The following is a 17,923-nucleotide window of genomic DNA, read 5'->3' as shown; positions in this document are numbered from 1 at the left end:
ATACTTATTTTATGGGCTATTATATGATCCATCCTGGAAAATATTCAATGTATAGCTGAAAAGAGTCTGTATTCTTTTGTCATTGAGTGGAATGTTATATAGATGTTAGGTCTGGTTGGGTTACAGGTTTCTTTTTTTTTTTAAGTCTTCTATTTCCTTGCTGATCCTTGCTGATCGAACAATGGATAATTATGTCTGCTATTGAAAGTGGGGAATTAAAGTTCCAGTTTTTATTATTGAATTATCTATTTCCCCATTTAAATATGTTAGTTTTATGAATCATGTATTTTGGATTTCTATTGTTATGTGCCTATGAGTCTGTTACATCTTAGCAGTAGATTAACCATTTTATCATTATAAAATGTTTTTGTCTTTAGTAATATATTTGTCTTAAATTCTATTTTGTGTGAAATTAATGTAACCACTCTAGTACTCCTTCGGTTACCATTTGAATGAAATGTTTTTCATCCTTTTTCTTTCAATCTATTAGGGTCTTTGAATCTAAAGTATGTATCCTGTGTGCAGCATACAGTTGGATCGTGTTCTTTTTCCCCATTCTGCCAATCCCTGCTTCTTTATTTTATTTTATTTAAGATTTTAGTTATTTATTTGACAGAGAGAGAGAGCACAAACAAGGGGAGAAATAGGCAGAGGGAGAGGGAGAAGCAGCCTCTCTGCTGGGCAGGCAGCCTGATGTGGGGCTCGATCCCAGGACCCTGGGATCATAACATGGCCAAAGGCAGTTGCTTAACTGATTGAGCCACCCAGGTGTCCCCTCTGCTTCTTTATTGCAAGGTTAATTCATTCACATTAATGCAATTACTGATAAATTAGTATTTACAACTGCTGTTTTGCTGTTTTTCTAACATGTCACATCTCTTTTGTTTCTTAAATCATTTATTACTGCCTTCTTTTGTGTTAGGTATTTTCTAGAGTACCATTTTAAATCTCTTGCTATTTATTTTCTATATATTTTTTAGTTATTTTCTTGATAGTTGACCTGGAATATGTTGTTAACCTCACAATGTATAATAATTTTGTTTGGATTAATGCCACGCTAGTTTCTATAGTATACAAAAACTGTGTTCTTATATAGTTCCATTTCCTCCCTTTAGCTTATCATCACAAATTAAATCTTGACATATGTGTGGCCATCAGCATAAATTTGTAATTATTTCTTTATAAATTCATCTTTAAAATCAGATAGAAAGAAAAGAGTTTACAAACAAACACAAAGCTCTATATTTTCTTTTATATTTATTTATGTAAATATGCCTTTACCAATGCTCTTTATTTCTTCATGTGGATATGAGTTACTGTCTGGTGTCCTTTTATTTCAAATTCAAGGACTCCTATTTGTATTTGATGTAGGAATTTTTATGTTCATAAACTATGAACTCTCTTAGTTTTTTTTGTCCTAAAATATCTTAATTTATCTTTCATTTTTGAAGGATAGTTTTAACAAATATGGAATTGTTTCTTGGCAATTTTTCATTCAGGACTTTGAATATGTCATCCTACTGCTTCCTGGCCTCCATTGTTTGTCATAAGAAATCAGCTTTTGGAGAACCTGGGTGGCTCAGTTGGTTAAGCATCTGCCTTCAGCTCAGGTCATGATCTCAGGTCCTGGGGACCGATCCCAACATTGGGCTCCCTTCTTGGAGGGGAGCCTGCTTCTCCCTCTTCCTCTGCCTGCTGTTTCCCCTGTTTGTGCATGCTTTCTCTCTCTGTAAAATAAATAAATAAACTATTTTTTAAAAAAGGAAAAAAAGAAATCAGCTGTCAATCCTATAGAGGATCCTTTGTACTTCTTGCTGCTTTGAGTATTCTCTCCTTTTCTTTGGGTTTCAGTAGTTTTTTTTTTTGGAGTATCTAGATGTTGATCTTTTTGAATTTATGATATTTAGAATTTGTAACCTTCTTGGTTGTGTAGATTAATGCTTTTCATCCAATAATGTCCAAATTTTGGGACATTATTTCTACAAATATTCTTTCTACTCTTTGTCTCTCTTCTCCTTCTGTGACTACCAGTGAGTGGATGTTGGTACATTTATATGGCATCCCAGAGGATTTCTCACATTCAGTTCACTTTTCTTTCTTTATTTTTTCTCCTGTAACTCAGACTGGATAATCTCCCTTGACCTATCTTTGACTTGGCTGATTCTTTTTTCAGGATGCTCAAACTTGATCTCAAATTAAACTAGTTTTTTATTTTGGTTCTTATGCTTTTCAACTCCAGGATTTATATTTTTTAATAATTCTAGCTCTTTTTAATTTTTTAATTTTTTAAAGGTTTTATTTATTTATTTGAGAGAGAGAGCAAGAGAGACAGAAAGTACAAGCTGGGAGGTGCGGCATAGGGAAAGGGAGAAACAGACACCAGCTGAGCAAGAAACGCAGGACCCCAAGATTGTGACCTGAGCCAAAGGCAGATGCTTAGCTAACTGAGCCACCCAGGTTCCCCTAATAACTGTAACTCTTTATTAGTATTCTCTGTTTTGTGAGACATCATTCTCATATCCTTTCAGTTTTTAGCTATAATTTCCCTCAGTTCTCTGAACATACTTAAAATAACTTTTAATAGATTTAAAGTCTTAGACTACTAAATGACATGTCTGGCTTTCTCAGGGACAGTATCTACTGATGGCTTTTCATCCTGTGTATGGATAATACTTTCTTTCCATGTCTCATAACTTTTTATTGAAAATTAGACATTCCAAATATAAATGTGGTCATTATGGAAATCAATTTTCACCCACCTTATTCCCTAGTGTTTTTTTTGTTGTTGTTGTTGTTGTTGTTGTTGTTACTGCTTGTTGTAGTTGTCATTATTTTAGTGACTTTTATGGACTATATAATGTCTTCTTCTTTGTCATTTGTAGCCACTGAATTCTCTGGGTTTGTTTAGTGGCCATCTATTAACTGGAGAGAGATTTTGTTAAATACATGCAACCAATAAATCTCCCAGTATTTTTCAAAGGATTTAGTGTTTTTGTTGAGACATGCCTCCAATATTCAGCTAGGCAGTTGTCAACTCTGCTTTAGCCTTCACTTCCTGCTTGATCAGAACATCAAGTCAGTTAGAGGTGAGAACTTAGGACCTTCTAAGCATGCACACATCTGTGTATATTCCTGGAGCCCTGGGCATGTATGTTGTTTACATTTTCAGGACTGTTCTAGGATTTTTTAAAGTGTCCATGGACAACTTATTCCTCAGTTTTTCCTTTAAACTTTTTTTAGTCTATTGTTTGCCCTTTTATCCATTTTCTCACACAGCTGTGATACTAAAACATTTTCTATGGCTTACTGGATAGAGGGTTTTAGAACTAAGTAAGTTTAAATAAGGTTGAAAAAAGACAAGTCATTCAAGTAGTATCATCCAGGGAACCACCACACAAGTCAAATAATGACTCTCCTTTGGAAATAAGGCTTTGAAAGAAATGTAGTTTTGCTCTACTCCCTCTGACACCAGGAATATGAAGCATTATTTTTCAAGGTTACTAATTAGCTAGGAAGTTGGAGATGGGACCAATGTAAGTTAAAACATTACAAACATTGCTGTTTTAATGAAGATATATTCATTTTTCTGGACTATTGTTCTTGGATCACTGCCGATTAGTTTTCAGAATTCTGAAAAAATTCATTCTGACCATTTTTGTAAGTTTATTCTTTGTTTTTATGGAAAAACAAACTTTCTTAAGTCTTTATCATTTTTGTGTGTGTGGCTCAGTTTCATTTTTGAAAGATAGTTTTACTGAATATAGAATTTTTGGTTGACAGTTTATTCCAACACCTTGAGTATATCATCCCACTGCCTTCTAGCCTCCATTCATTCTGATAAAAAGTCATCTGTTAATCTCACTGGGTTTCACTTATATGTCAAGTTTTTCCTGTCTTTTGCTGCTTTTAAGATTTTCTTCTTGTCTTTGACTTTCAGCATTTCTCCCATGATATGTCTGTGTCTGGATATCTTTGTGCTTATCCTGTTTGGCATTCACTGATATCTTTGGATGTGTAATGTAATAGAGTAAGTAATGGCCCCCAAAGACAGCCATACTCTAACCCCTGGAACCCTGTGAATGTTATTTTCATATGACAAAAGGAACTTTGAAGATGTGATTGAATTAGGGATCTTGAGATGGGCAGATTATCCTGGATTATCCATGTGGAGTCTAAATATAATCATAAAGGTCCTTATGAAAGGGAGGCAGAAGGAGGAGATTCAACTACCTGAACAAGAAAAAAGAGCTTGTGGTGAAAGCAGATGGCAGCTAATTCAGAGAGAGAAAAGGTTATGCCATTGTCTTTGAAGATGGAGGAAAGAGCCACAGGGCAAGGAATACAGGGAGCCTCTCCTAGGTGGAAAATTCAAGGAGATGGATTATCTCCTAGAATGCCTGAAAGAAACTTAATGGCCTGATTTTAGCTCATGGAAAATTAATTCCATGGAATTAATTTGATGGAAAGATGGAAAATTAATTCCATCTTCTGAACTCCAGAACTGTAAGAGAATAAAGGAATATTGTTTTAAGCCAACATTTTGTGATAATTTGTTACAACACTCATAGGGAAGTAATATAGGCATACCTCATTTTATTGTTCTTCACTTTATTGCACTTCACAGTTATTGCATTTTTTACAAATTAAAGTTTTATAACAACCCTGCATCAAGCAAGACTGTTGGCATTATTTTCCCAATACCATTTTTTCACTTCATGTTTCTGTGTCACATTTTGTTAATCTTACAATATTTCAAACTTTAGTATTACTAGTATTATTTAGTATTATTATATTTGTTTTAATCATCTGTGATCAGTGATCTTTGGTGTTACTATGGCAATTGTTTTGACTGCCATGGACCATGCCCCTCTAACACATATAACTTAATTGATATATGGTATGTGTTCTGACTACTCCACTGACCAGCTACTCCACTTCTTCTCCTTAGGCCTCCTTATTCCCTGAGACACAATAGAAGATTGATGCAGGAAACTTCATTGTTTTATTTTAAGAAATTGCCATAGACACCCCCACCCCACCTTCAGCAGCCACCACTCTGATTAGTCAGCAGCCATCAGTACCAAGGCAAGCCTTTTCACCAGCAAAAACATTGTGATTCACTATAAGTTCAGAGGATAGGTAGCATTATTTAGCAATAAAGTATTTTTAAATTATGTACCTTTTTTTAGACATAATGCTATTGTACACTGAGACCATAGTATAGCATAGGCATATGTGAACAAGGAAACCATAAAATTAATTGACTTGCTTTACCTTGATATTTGTTTTAGTAAAGTGGTCTGGAATCAAATCCACAATACCTCTAAGGTGTGCCCATATATGTAGTTTAATATTTTTCATCAAATTTGGGAAGATTTAATTCATTGTTTATTGAGTATGTTTTCTCCCTCCTTTATCTCTTTTCTTCCTAATATGTCCTATCTTTACATATATATGGTTCATTTACTGGGGATCCACATATTTCTGGAATTGTTTATTTTTCTCCCTTCTCTCTCTTTCTGTCTCTCTGTCTGTCTATCTCTCTGTCTTCTGCTCTTGCTCTTTTGGATTGTAGTCCCTCCCAGTCTGTCCTATATTTGCTGATTTTTTTTTCTTCTGGCGCTCAAATCTATTGCTAGGCCCTGCATTAGTTTCCAATTGCTATTGTAACAAATTAACACATGTTTAGTGGCTTAGTGATAAATTAACATAATTTCATCATTCAGAAGTCTGAATGGGTCTACCTGGCAAGGGTCCTTATGGAAGTTCTAAGCAAGAATCCATGGCCTTGCTTACTCAGGTTGTAGAGGCTGCCTATACTCCTTGGCCTATGGCCCCAGTCTGTCTTTAAAGCCAGCAATGTCTGCAGGTCTTTCTCACATCTTATTGTTCAGACTCTATTTTCATCATCACGTTACCTTCTCTGACTCTGGATCTTCTGCCTCTGTGTTCCACATTGAAAGAACTCCTGTGATTCAATTGAGCCACCTGGTTAATCTGGGAAAATCTTTCAAGGTGAGCTGATTAGCAACCTTGAATCCCCCTCACCATATATAACATGAAATACTCACAGGTTCTGGGGATTAGGACATGGACACCTTTGGGGGATGGTGTATACTGTGCCAATCAGAAGTCCCTTGATTAAACTGGGTAGCTTCAAACAACAGAAAATTATTCTGTTCTAGTTCTGAGACCGAAGTCTGAAGTCAGGGTATCAGCAGGGCCACACTCCTTCTGAAGGCTCATGGGAGAATCCTTTGTTGTCTTTTCTAGCTCTAGAGGCTGCTGGTGGCCATTGCCTGTGTTGGCATCACTGTAGCCTGCCTCTGTCTTCACATGGCCCTCTTTCCTGTGTCTCTTCTTCTTTTAAGGACACCAGTTTTGGACTTAGAACTCATCCAAAATCCAGGATGATTTCATCTTGAGATTTCTAACTAATTATGTCGGTAGGGATGTCATTTCTTTAAGGTCATTGTAGTAGGCAGGAAACAAAACAAAACAAAACAAAACAACCAGGGACTGGGATGGCTTAATCAGGAGGAATTTATTTTCTCATGGTTCTGGAGGCCAGAAGTCCCAAGATCAAGGTACCAGCCAACTCAGTTTCTGGAGAGAGGTCTGTTCCTGGCTTATAGATAGCCACCTTCCCCCAGTGTCCTCAAATGGCAGACATCAAGTTCTGGTCTCTCTTCCTCTTCTTATAAGAATACTATTCCTATCCAATCAGGGTCCTCATTTGGCCTAAATTACTTCTATGAAGTCTCTATCTCCACATACAATCACACTGGGAGTTAGGGCTTCAGCATATGAATTTGGGAAGGACACAATTCAGCCCAGAGCAGTCACATTCTGAGATTCCAAGTAGACATGAATTGGGGGGACACTCTTCAGTCCATTAACCCCTCTTCAATTAGTAAACTTTTCAAGTATAGAATTTCCTTTGGGTTCCTTTTTTTATAATTTCCATCTGCTTATTATTGTCTCTTTGAAAAGACATTGTCAACATGCCTTTCTTTATTTATTGAATCGTGTTTTTTTAAATTCTTATAACATATTTGTAGTAGCTGCTCTGAAGAATTTGTCTGCTAAGTGGGACATCTGGACCCTTGCACAGGCCATTTATGTTGTCTGCCTCTTTTTTTTTTTTACCCCTGTGTATGCTTCATGTTTTCCTGCTTCTTTACATATCTCATAATTTTGCTGTTCTTGTCGAAAACTAAACTTTTAGACAATATAATGTAGCAACTCTGGATACCAGAGCTTGTTGTCATTGCTTGTTTGATTAATGAATTAGTGATTGGGATTGACTATTTAATTGAAGTCTATTCCCCTGGCAGCATTAAGACTCTGATATTTCTCATCAGAGTGTAACCTTGACTTGGCACATGGTCAGCAGGGGTTGATGGTGGTTTTGATAAGGGCTTTTGGTACTGTCTCCTTCCCTGATCTCTCTTTTCATCTTTCTGTCTCTGTTGGTATCATACCCAGCTCTTGGGGTGTACTACTGGTTGCTGTTGATTCTATTATTCTTGACAATACCCTCAGGCTTATATTGTTCTAAGGTATTACTCAATTAAATGTGGGTCCCGTTGCAGGACTAATTTTTAAGGCCAGTCTTTGAGGTCCCTTCTGACCCAAAGAGAGCACTTCTTAGCTCTCTCTTTTCCTGTCTCACTGTAGTAAACTCTGGCTTATGGTTTACCTTATTGCTCTCATGGAGCTACCAACCTCAACCTAATTGTTTGCCACCAAAATCACCATTGTTTTCAAAAGCACCTTTGAGCTTGAACTTTCCATACTTGTCCAAATAAAAGAAGCTCCCTTGGGAAGAGCTTCAGCATTTGCTGTTCTAATGGCCTGCCTCTCCTTCTGGTCAGAATGTCTGAGCCACTGCTCCAGAGCTGGAGACTTCTTTCGAAGCAACACATCTGCTTTTTGAGTGGGGCACTGGGCAGTGGTGGTAGTCTCTTGTCTTCCTGGTTTGATTTTCTCACTGTAGAAACTCTGCCTTCAGTTTGAGCTAGGATGAGGGTAACCTGATATCTCTATTGTCCATAGGGTTGCCACTGAATGCTTAAGTCTAAAGATTGTGAATTAAATGGGTGTCTGAAGATTGTGAATTAAATAGGTTCTGAAACCCTATTTTAGATTCAGAAGCCAAACATTGACTCCTTTTGTGTTCTATAACCTATGACTCTTTTTGAGGCAAGGGATGAGAATGAATAAATAGGATAAATATCCATTAAAAAGGGGGTGAAGAAAGAAAAAATAATACATTAAAAGTATCATCTCACTACATGTATCTTTATAATATATGAAAATTTAGTATGGTTTCACACAGTGGATGTATTTCTGTAAATGTAGTATATAAGTCAAACTTTTGCAAGCTCAGTATACACACATATATGTGTGCACTTTTGTTAGCCATTTTTCAAAACAAAAGTGTTTTATAAAAATTAAAAATCACCCCTTTAGCAAGGTTTTAAGTGTGATTTTACATTTTATTTTATTTTTTGAGGGCAAGAAAGAGAGAGTGAACAAGCAGGGTGGAGAGGAGCAGAGGTAAAGGGAGAGAGAGAATCTTAAGCAGGCTCCATTCTGGGTGGAACTTGATCTCAGGACCCCTGAGACAAAATCAAGAGTCCGACATTTAATCAACGGAACCACCCAGGTGCCCTTACTATATATATTTTAAAGCAGGAAGTTGCTCTAGTCTAAAGAGGGAAAGATTTTTCCATAAATAGAAAGGCTCTGCCATCATATTTGTAGATATGCCAAATTTTACCCATCTCTGTAACATGCATTTAATAATACCTAGGGAATAGATTAGTAAGATTTTTAACGTATAATCAAATGTTTGAGTTTCCCTGTAGTGATCAAAATTCTCAGAATATTTTATTCTTCTCATAATAGGATCTTTTCTTCTTCCTGCCTGGCACTGATCCTTAGTCACCACTCCTGGCATGCCTATCCCATGTGTCCTAGAGAACTCTTATCAAATAATCTGGTACCCAGATGTTGAAATAGTGGGAGGTATCAGCTGTTCTTGACTTCAGTTTACCAGATGATGGCAGCAGAGTACTATGAAATGCTCACAGGTCTGGCAGCTAGGGAAGTAAGCTTATGTAGGAATTTGAATCTGGAGAGAGTTCTCATCAAAATGCGCCCAAAAGGACATCACTATAGAAGGGGGTTCTTCAACCTTAGAGATTTAAGAGTCATAATAATATCTGGAAGTTCTTCCAGCAAATTAGCTTTCAAAAAGGACTTAAGAACCTAGTAAAAAATAGCAAAATAGAAAAATTTTCTGACTTTGGATTAGTAGAAATTTCAGGTTGAGTATTTCATGTTTCAGAGCAGAGTATCCCCAGTCTACTCTTTTCTAATAACCATTTCGTTCTTGAGTTAATTGAGTTTGCTCAGTCCCACCAATTTCTTGCTCCTGCTATGCTAATTGAGAGTTCAGAAGACTTGAATGCTAACGACAACTGTGCCACTGATTTACTGTGGTTAAGGGAAGATATGCTACTTTTGCAGGTCTCAGTGTTGTCATTACTTCCAGACTGGGCAGTTTTTGTCATCTCAATGGCCCTTTTCAGTTCTGATGTTCAGTGATTTATAATCCCTCTTGCCTTTGATTACTTGCATTTTTCTAAGCTGAAACCACATCAGAGGTTCTCCACTTAAATTTATAATCTAAACATTTTCAAGAGGCAGCATAGTGTGGTAGTGAAGAACATAGATTCTGCATTGGCCACCTCTTAGCTATGTGCCTTTAAGCAAATTATTCAAACTCTCATTGTGCTTCTGATTATTGTAAAATGCTGATGATAATATCACATATCTCAGAAGATTAAATGAGAATATTAGCACATAAAGAGTATACATATTGAGCATATTAATATAAAAAGCATTAAGACCAGTACCTGGAAAATAGTAAGTATATGTATGTTAATTATCATATTACCTGTGGGAACATAAGCTCCAAAAGAATCTCATTATTTTTTTTTCTCATCAATGAAATGCAGATGAAATAAGAATTGGCAGAGAAGTCTTAGTGGACTATACTTATTTTAGCCCATTTCCTGATGTTTTGGGGTTCAGACCAGGAAGACTAGCAGGGCTAGCCTTCAAATCAGGAGGAGTAGTCTGTTTTTCTACTTACTATAGTTAGGTAAATTATTGGGCAGGAACTTCTCCAGCCCTAACTATACAGATCACTGCCTGCTATTTCACCACTGGAATCTCAGATGCCTCAGGCTGTAGAGTAGTGGTCCTTAACCAGGGCAAGGAGGAACTTACAGGAGTATCTGTATGCACTGGTGGGGTGGTGGCATACAGATGAGCAATAAGAAAATGGCCCTGAGGAAAGTTGTGTCCAGATTTCCCTAATCTCCACGCCCTGAGCACTGTTTTAGAGTCCTCATTAAAATGTTAAATTTTGCCCTGGAGTCGTACCTAAAGGAGAGAGGAATTTTGAAAAAGAAATTGGAAAGAGGATATGAAAGGCGTCAAGAGCAGGAGGTGACGACAGGAGTGGTTTGGATCTGTGGTCCGAATTTGAATTTAGCCCATTTCACAATTCTCTTTAAGGTTTATCCCTGGGTCACGTTTTTCATTAATATCCAAGACTAATTGATCTCTTTAAGATAGGAGTCACCCCAGCCACAGTTTCCCAGGGAGGAGAATTCCAAACCCAGACAGCTGAGATAGAAATGTCTGAATGAATGTACCAGGTGGTCTCCCTGGCTTGGCTTACCTGAGCAGCCCTGAGGTCCCATCAGAGCTCTTCTCCTGTACCAGTGGCTTTAGATAGGAGAGAGAACAGAAGGGGTTCTTAGATGACTCTTCTTCTCTGAAGCAGGGTCAAGGACCACACGTCCATTGAATCTCAATATAAAGGAAAGTAACTTGATAACTACAAAGACCATACACAAGTATCTCCTATTCTTCTATTCATGACAGTTGTTATTCTAATCCTATAGGTGACGGCAGGGCTCCATTTTCTCCAGTCTTTGGTGTCCATCTCCACCTCAGCTAGGGCCCTCTATATGTCTCATCCCAGTGATTATAATAGCTTCTGAGCTGGTTTTCCTGGTTCTAGCCTCTTTTTTATGCCAATCCATGTCATCCTTCATGGCTATATTTTCTTGAAAAAAACCTTCTGATCATGAATGGATATATAAATAATAATACTAAAAAAGCAGATAGATGAATGCTATCCTTCCTTTTGTAAGATGAAGGCCCTGACTTGATCTGTTGTCCTGTTTCTTCTTCATCTCCTAGAGTCATCTCATATTCTTATCCAGAATATATGATATCACTTTTTAGTGTTGTTGTCACAAGATTTCTTGAAGGAGATAGAAAGGGGTAGAATTACTACTATCTATATGGAAATTATATATGAGGCATGTCTTCATATGCAGTCCTATCACGTATGCCAAAGAGGAAAATGCTTGCCTATAGCTTCCAAGGGTATCATTTCTTGAAGAAGAGAGAAATTTAATCAAAATATTGGCCTTTTTATAGGGACTTACTTCTTTTCAGTCATTCACAGGTGTTAGATGTCATGTCCTTTTTGATGTCTAATGCTTTATCCAGAAACCTTTGAAATATCTATAGGGAGGTCATAGGAAGCCATGACAAGATGTTAACAGTGTAGCTAGAGTGTAAGGCAAAAATCCATTCTGTTCTTTTCTTGCCTAAAATATGAAAAAATATTTACACACTGTCAGCTGTAGATAGATAAAAATATAACTAAATAAAGTGATCAAACTGCTTTAGAATGTAATCAGGGAAACTTCAGTTGCTTATTAACTGCCTTGAGAGAGAGTACTTTGGCTTCTGATTTTGATGGTATTCTTTGCTTTTTCCTCAGTTGTTTGAAGCAGCCTAGAAACTGGGGGCAAAGGCAACAATAGATGTTGCACATTCTTAACTGCCGTGTCTGCAACCTGCTAGAGAGAACACTTTTAGACAGTTTGCAAAGGTCATTAGGATTAGAATTAGAGTTGGAAGGGACCGAGAGAGGTCATGGGGCCAGTTCACCTTTTGCCTTCAGGCAATCCACCCACAGCCTGAGGTGCCCCCAGCCCTCATGCAGGCTGCTCTTTCTGACCCCCACATGCATATACTTCCATAACTATGAAAGCTTTCAAGATTATACAGATCTTTAATGTGTTTTCAGAAGAGATTTTTTTTTAAGAATGACACAAGGGAAGATCCAAAGCTTTAGCAAAAAATTTGAGCAGTTGATACCTAGCATTTGCCTCACCCACTTATCCTTTCCCACCCATTTCTTAATACCTGGCAAATGTTGACTGCCGAATTAGGCTTTGAAAAAGCAGAGACTTCCCGAAAGTTCCATTGTTCCTAAGCCAGTTTGGGCATGTTGCCTTTTGCGTTCCATACCTCAGCTTTTATCACATGTACTTAGCGGCTAGCTTTAAAGACTGACAGTTGACATGTCAGTCCTCACTCAGAATTTTCTTCAGATGTTCTGTCCCTGAGCCATTTCCCCCAGGGCAAAAGGTAACCAGGAAATAAAGAAACACCAGTCAATCCGAAAACCCCCATCAAGCCCCCATACGTAAGTGAAGGCACCTGAGGATTATAGGGAGGGAGCAGTCTTATTCCAAACCTGGCTCTTAGAACACCTGTGTGATGCAGTTACTGCTGATTTAAGTTGACAAATCACATATCCAAAGGAGTTCTCTTTTCTTCCAGAAGTATGTTTTCACTCAGTTGATATTTTCTATAGATTAGAATGGTTCAGAAAACATTACATCAAAAGAAGAGGGAAACTAAGATACTGTGTGGTTCTTTCTGCCAGCCATTGTCTAAAACCTGGTGATATGTGGATTTAAAGTTTGTTCCACATGAAAAAAGAGTAGTCTTAGTACACAGATAATTCTTAAATTGACACAGGAAGAAAAGACCATGTTTCTTTTCTCCACTTGGGTGGGCAAGGAAGAATAAGAGTGATGGCTGCTCTTTGACTTTGTCCATCTCCTTGATAACTTCTTCTCAGACTGTTCTGCATCTCTGATCACCCAGGAATTTGGTTCAGGCAGAAGGATAATGCAGGGTCCTTGGAGAATGAAAGAGAAGCATTTAACTTCCAAGCATCCTTCAGAACGATAATTTCTTATCATAATACTAAGTGCCAATTCTTATTCAACCAGTAATGATGCCCTAATCCAGTGTGTTGAAAAGGTTCCCAGGTTGAATCTGGGTCCTGGAATAAGAAAGGCGTGATTGAATACCAACATATGGGTGCAAGAAGAAGTAAGGGCTCATGTGTTAGTTTTTTTCTATCTCAGAGCAGCTTCATATGGCTCATTTAATTATTACATTTAAAACATTCTTTCATTTGGCTTCACAGTCACCCTTTGAAGCCCCAGCTTCATCCCCATTTTGCAGATGAGAACATTATTTGCCTTTGTGTTATTTCCAGGTTTGGAAATTCACAAATATTTTGAGGCCCAATCCATGTAAGATCAAAATTTTTCAAAAGTTAAAATTAATAATAAAGGAATCCTTTGAGGGAAAGAATAAAGTAAAAGGCAGTATCCACTGAGAATAGAATGCAGCGTGAGTAGTATCTGCAGAAGGAGAGAAGGGGACTTGTATAGTGATCCTTTCTTGGAGTCCATACTTGGCTGCAGACCCTGCCTGTGGCAGGAAGGCCCCCTGGATGCTACACTTGGGTGAGAAGAGGGGGTGATGTCTTAAGAAGGTACAGCAGCAACTCAGTAGGTGCTTCTTTAAGCATCCATATGGTATTGAAGTTCTCACAATCATTTTCCACCCACTAACTCTGCAGAAGGAAATGAAAGAGATTTCTATAATCCGTGCTCTTAGAATTGGTCTGTGGCTAAGAATCTCACCCTCTCCCTAGCCAAAAGCCTAGTCAGTAGAGATGGCTCAAAAATACCTTCCAGAAAGATATGACGATTCATTAAGATTCCTGTGTTCTTGCAGGGACAACGGTGATGGTGAAGAAAAACACTGTGAGAGAATTCTCTGATTCTACAGTGCATGACTGTATGATATGGGGACAGCAGAAAATGATAAGCAATGTGACCCTCGCCACCAGGTAAGAGCCTCAGAGAACCCTGGTTCCCTGTGGGTTTCTGAGGACCCTTGGACAATAAAAAATGTGATGTAAACAAGAATGTTGGCTTTATCAGCCCTTATAGTGACCAGTGGAATTTTTCCTCACCAACGTAAATTCATCTCTGCTTCTCACAATGTCAGTCATCTAAACAAACAAATCTCCTTGCTGTGTGGCTCAAAATACTTTCTACCTGTGATAACCAAAGGCCCTGTACTCAGTTTTCTCTCTGATCACCTTTCAGGCACTCTACACACGTAGATTGGGGTGAAATTTCAGTTATTCCCAATTTCTATTATTAATCCATCACCTATTTACAACAAACCGATGATGAGATTGCTTTTGTTACCCAGTCTGCAAAACAGGGTCAAATAATGCCTCCTCCCTCACTCTTTTTTTCTTGTAGTATATTAAAATCTTGATTACCAGAACGCAGAGTTAGAGGTAGAGGGTGATCTGTTCAGCTGATTTTATATAGAGGGTCAATCTAAAAGTTCTTTCACCTCAAAGTGGATTGTGCATAGTTTTATCATATGTTGCCAACATTTCAGGTTAGTGCCTGTACTATACCAGGAAAATTTTTAATGATTGTGACTGTCTCCAGGTAAATCCTGTACTACCAGCAGAACATGGTCATTGTGCATTGACATTACATAATGTAGATGAGGACTAGGGTTAGGTTTAAGTTGAAATGCTCAATTTAAACTGTGTGATCTTGGGCAAGTTGCTTTACTTCTAGGTGTCTCAGTTTTGCTACATTAAAGGAGTGTAATAGTCATGAATACTTTGTAGGTTTTTTCTATTAATTGAATTAGATTAGGTATTTAAAGTGCTTTGATTTTTGGTCAACAGTAAATCCTCAATAGATGTTCCTTATTATAATTAGTAAGTACAGAGCCTTCAAGGAGTTAGATTTTGAAATAAATCCTTGATCCTTTTTTTTAGTAACTTCTTTCTTTTAATATATGAAGAATCATGCTTCTGATTAATTGGGAGTTCTTTATAGATGGGCCTAGTTAACAGAGGCTTTATTGTACCACTCCTGCAGGTGAGGCCGGCATTAATGTCTGAGCCACCAAAGGTGCTACTTCTTCCCGTGTGCACTTTCCAAGAGGAATATAGAAGTCCTAGGACTTACAGATTCTGCCCTCCTTGCCTTCTATTCCAACATTTAATCAGTCTGAGATAATCTGTGGGAAAGGATTAAGAACTGTATGGAGGAAAGTGCTATGGTATTGCAGGAATTCACATTTTGTCTTACCCTTAATGACAGCAAAATAGCTACTCACTATAATTGGGATTTGCAAATATTTTTACTCTTAAGATGGTTGGGAAATAGGTTAATAGGTTTTATTGAGCATCTCCATGTGCTATATAGGCACTCTGCTTGATGCATTTGTAGATATAGAAATGATGTTTCAACCCCCATGCAATCTAGTTGGGTAAACAAAATGAATTCCTATAAAATAAATCAGAAGCCAAAAAAGCAGCACTCCTTCCTATGCTACATCAATGATTCTGCCAGGAGGTCAGAGGAAGAAGAGGTCAATAAGGGATGGATGGATTGTTCCAGAAAGTTTCCTGTGGCAGGTAGGATTAAAGGTAGGAGAGAGTAGGCATCTCAACTCCTTTGAAGGGAAAGCCAGGGGGAAACCTGCTTATCTACCAGCTTATCTGACTAGAGGTGAGAGTGTGTGTTTGAGTGTTGTGAAACATAACATCACAAATTTCTCAAGAATATATTCTTAGCGGCGTCTAGTGGCTCAGTGGGTTAAGCCTCTTCCTTCAGCTCAGGTCATGATCTCAGGGTCCTGGGATGGAGCCCGGCATCAGGCTCTCTGCTCAGCTCAGAGACTGCTTCCCCGTCTCTCTCTGCCTGTCTCTCTGTCTACTTGTGATCTCTCTCTCTGTCAAGTAAATAAATAAAATCTTTTTTTTTTTTTAAAGAATACATTCTTAGCTATTGGTATTGTGCATGTGTGTATTTGTGTATATGTTATGTTTATGTTAATACACAATTCTTACAAAAACATGATTTACATTTAAAAATTGTTTTCAAGAATATAAAGATAGCATATAGGATAACACATGAAGTGCTCCAGCCATGCTTATGCTGTCATTGATTCTTTTCCTACATTTTTTCTCTGATAACAGAGGATCTGCAAGTAATGAATACCAAACACTACAGAAAATATTTAAATGTAAATGTAGCCATTCAGTTTTACAGACTTTTCCCCCCTGCTATTCTTTATCACAGCTATAACAATGAAATAACATATTGGTATGTTTCCCATTGTCTTTAATCCCTCCACTGTCTATGATAAATAAGGAAATGGTCCAAAGCAAGCATCTAAAAGGAAGATTGATCTGGATGGCATGGTCCGCCCACAGACTAAGCCTGTCAGCCCTGTATCTGGCTGGGGGCATTACTGAATATACTTTAAGAGCCCATAAAGAAGGTCAGAGATCATGAAAGTTAGCCATCCAGACCATCTCTAAAGATGATGCTGAAGTCATCCGTACCTCTTAATTGACAAGCAAGATATGTTCACTTGAGCTACAGATTTCTAAAACTAATCAGAGTCATACTACCAGTTAGTGTTACGCATTTCATATATATACATGAGCCATTTGTGGGTACATTTCTGTGATATTTCACCAATGGTGTTGGTTAGCTCAGTTGATTTAAGTACAGTGTTAATGGGATCAATTATAACCTTCTTCCACTTAGTGCTATAGAATAGGGTGTGTTTTATTTTGTTTAGTTTTGTTTTGTTTTTGTCTTTGTTTTGTTTTTCTCTTTTCTTTTCTCTTCTTTTCTTTTTTCTTTTACAGGGCAAAGATAACTCCAGTTAACAAATTGACAAACATATGTCCTGATTAACAATGAGTGGTAAAATAAACCTGAAGGCTTAATGGAGATGAGTAGTCACTATTGCGGGGGGGATATAAAATGTGCAGTATGTGCTATTTGTGATCCATTTCTGATGTGTTAATAGTGTTACATTCACATACCCCAAACAGCATAATATTATTTATAGTTTTGCTGACAAGGGCTTGGTGCTTTCAAAGATGTAATCTTCAGGCCACTAGTGGGTTTTCCAGTAAGTTCAGAAACTACTATCTTCTATTCTTAGTACTTGAAGCAACTGAGACAGCCCTAACTTATACAGAAGTTATAACCCAATATTTCTTTGCATCCCTGGGGTCTTTCTCTTCCCATAGAATACGTAATGTTATAAATAGCAGGTAGGTTCTCAGACTAGCACACAAAAGTCTGTTTAATAAGTGGTAGTTAAATGTGTGTTTGTTGAATTAATAAACAAACAGTAGCTCTATTCTGTTGAGTTCTGTGTCTTTATACCAAGAGGTCATGTAATAGGACAGAGCAAAAATGAATATTTCCTCTTCCTTTCCATGGCGGTCCAGTTAGACTTAGGCAAAATTTTATGATAAATAAGAATGCGTTTCAACTGCTCCTATAGCCTCTCAGTCCTCATTTCCAATTTCTTTATTAGGATCACCCTGATTTAGGTGATCTGGAGACTGTTCTATCCATTCTACCATTCTACAGTTATTTAATTTTTCAGTAAAACTGATTTTAATTAGATATTACAAAAAAAAAAAAGATTTAGATACAGCTAGTTTGCATTATGGAGTGACTGACCAGTAATGCAACAACCACACTAAACCATCCAGTATTTTTAAAAAGTAGGTGTTTATAAACTCAAACACATATTGACAGATATCTAATCAAGTGAAGTAGAGAAGGCAGAAATTTCCAAGAAGTTTATGATAGATCTGGGT

General features: G+C 37.5%; 1 protein-coding gene across 1 annotated transcript in view; it reads left to right on the top strand.

The window, feature by feature from the left end:
• Window positions 1–17,923, top strand: part of KCNU1 (potassium calcium-activated channel subfamily U member 1) — a 149,195-nt gene that overhangs the window by 61,588 nt on the left and 69,684 nt on the right. Inside the window, exon 19 of the mRNA XM_082715533.1 lies at window positions 13,984–14,098. Within this exon, the coding sequence (XP_082571659.1) occupies window positions 13,984–14,098 (115 nt within the window). The remainder of the gene's footprint in view (window positions 1–13,983; window positions 14,099–17,923) is intronic.

Source organism: Mustela nivalis, assembly GCF_964662115.1.
Source record: "Mustela nivalis genome assembly, chromosome: 20".
NCBI classification, from domain to species: domain Eukaryota; kingdom Metazoa; phylum Chordata; class Mammalia; order Carnivora; family Mustelidae; genus Mustela; species Mustela nivalis.
This window is presented reverse-complemented; position numbering and strand designations above follow the sequence as displayed.